This window comes from Rhagoletis zephyria, unplaced genomic scaffold (assembly GCF_001687245.7).
Source record: "Rhagoletis zephyria isolate East Lansing unplaced genomic scaffold, Rhagoletis_zephyria_1.1 Rzeph_scaffold_31844, whole genome shotgun sequence".
Lineage (NCBI taxonomy): Eukaryota > Metazoa > Arthropoda > Insecta > Diptera > Tephritidae > Rhagoletis > Rhagoletis zephyria.
The window spans coordinates 1,862-4,024 of NW_016188900.1; the positions used below are offsets into that span (position 1 = coordinate 1,862).

The 2,163-nt window shown below is 47.6% G+C and overlaps 1 protein-coding gene across 1 annotated transcript; it reads left to right on the top strand.

Annotated features, from left to right (window-relative positions):
* Positions 1-414: 414 nt before the first annotated feature.
* Positions 415-1,838, top strand: LOC108353861 (uncharacterized). Its single transcript, XM_017605052.1, has one exon. It carries the CDS (start codon positions 657-659, stop codon positions 1,833-1,835), a length of 1,179 nt encoding a protein of 392 aa, XP_017460541.1. The 5' UTR covers positions 415-656; the 3' UTR covers positions 1,836-1,838.
* The last annotated feature ends 325 nt before the right edge of the window (positions 1,839-2,163 follow it).

The following is a 2,163-nucleotide window of genomic DNA, read 5'->3' on the forward strand; positions in this document are numbered from 1 at the left end:
GATACACAACAGAGTGAATTAAATAATTTGCAAAGTGTTGCCTGAAATAAACTAATATCTAACTTTAAAATAAAATATACCTACTGTGAACAAATTTTCGAGCTCGAAAAAATTATATCGGAAACTGTGCACACCACTCTCGCCCTCTAGTTCCTTGCTTTTGGTGTGTTTTTATCCGTCGGCTTTAGTAGACCAACGCCCATCGAGCATCTTCATACACCACGTACGCTTATCGTAACATGCTTTGTCCGCTCACCANATCAGTTCTCAGCTAACTGCAAACGTGTTTAGATGTCGGGAAACTAGTTGCTCCGTACGTGCGCTCATTAATCGAATGCAACATTGAACAAAAAAAAAAAATAAAATAGAATAAATTTTTGAAAATAAAATTAACTGTAAAGTACCAGGCATAACAACGATACACAAGAAAGTGATTTAAATAATTTGCAAAGTGTTGCCTGAAATAAACTAATATCTAACTTTAAAATAAAATATACCTACTGTGAACAAATTTTCGAGTTCGAAAAAATTATATCGGAAACTGTGCACACCACGCTCGCCCTCTAGTTCCTCGCTTTTGGTGTGTTTTTATCCGTCGGCTTTAGTAGACCAACGCCCATCGAGTATCTTCATACACCACGTACGCTTATCGTAACATGCTTTGTCCGCTCACCATGCGTCCTGCTAGCCCTGCTGAATCAGAAATCTCCGTCGGTGGCGCACCCAGCCCATTGCCCCACCACCAAAGCCAGCACCACCATCAACCATCTCATGCACAGCCGTCACAACACCGCAGCACCATCGATCTGCTGCAGCATCAACAAATGCTCATGCAACAACATGCAGCCGCCGCCGCAGCAGCAGCCGCTGCAGGTTTGACACGCACCGGCGCCGAGGAGTATTTCCAACCACTGAAACGCCTGCGTATGTCCAGCAGCGAAATGGAGGAGTCGTCAACGGCGAATCGCACACCAAGTCCGCTGCAAACGCACAGCACTACACTACCGCCACCCGCACCAACGTCCGCGACCACAGCAACAGCGAATGCCGCCGCGACAGGCACCGCTGTTAAATCGAATATTGAGGGTGTCAAAAGCTTTACCATTGCTGATATTTTGGGTCATGAGAAGCGCGCCACGTCCACTTCGCCACCCTCACAGCTGGCAGCGGCGACGGCACAGCAGCAGCATGCCGCGACTACACCCACACGCCCGTTGTTGGGCGCCAGCGGTCTGTTGCAACCACGCACCGAGCCGCTGGATATGGTAAGCGCTGCTGCAGCGGCTGCCGCTGGCATGCCACATCATATGCTTTTGCCGGGTGCGCAAATTGTACGCCCCTGGGATCATTTGTTGGGCCCGATGCCAGTGCGTCCCTTTATACCCTCAGCACTGTTGCACTATGAACAGCGCTTGGCGCTGGACTATCATCGGCAATTGCAGGAGCATTTTAATGCCCAAGCGCAGCTGTTGCGTCACATGGGCATGGATATGATACCGTCTGAAAGTGGTTCGGAGCGCTCCAGTTCGGCGGCTAGCGATTGTTGTTCGCCGGAAATTGCCCGCTCGTCGGGGGAGCCATCGACCGGGGCGGCGCAATCGGCGACGGGTGAGCGCGATCGGGAACGCATTTCACATACCTCAACTTCAGGTAATGGCGGGGGCAATAATATGGGAAGCAATAGTTCGGGCTGCGGCAGTGGTGCAAATAACGATAATGCGGCGAACAATGGCTCGAATTCGAAAGGCAAGCCAAATGGAACGCCCTTGGATGCGCTCTTTCAGATGACAACAAAAGACTTTGATGAAGCACAAGGTGAGTCATCTTTTTTATGAACATATTTTTCAGGACAGAATTATGTATACATAAAGGCAGTGTAGGGATTGTCGTTGCACAGTAGGCGTCGTAGCCCCTCTTTCTGGGCAAAAATTAATTTTTTGCTGTGGCCATGTATGAAATAATCTAATCCAGCAAACATTATTTAGGAACGAATAGAAAATGATTCGAATTCTAATGTGTTTCTCTAAGGTAGTAAGTTAGAAGACAATTCAAGAGAGTCGAGCATTACTGTATTCTCTACGAAAAGGGGACTAAGTTCTCAATATCGTGGAAAAGGTTAGATATCTAAACGCATTGTAACGTTGAATTCCAATTGTTTTCTTA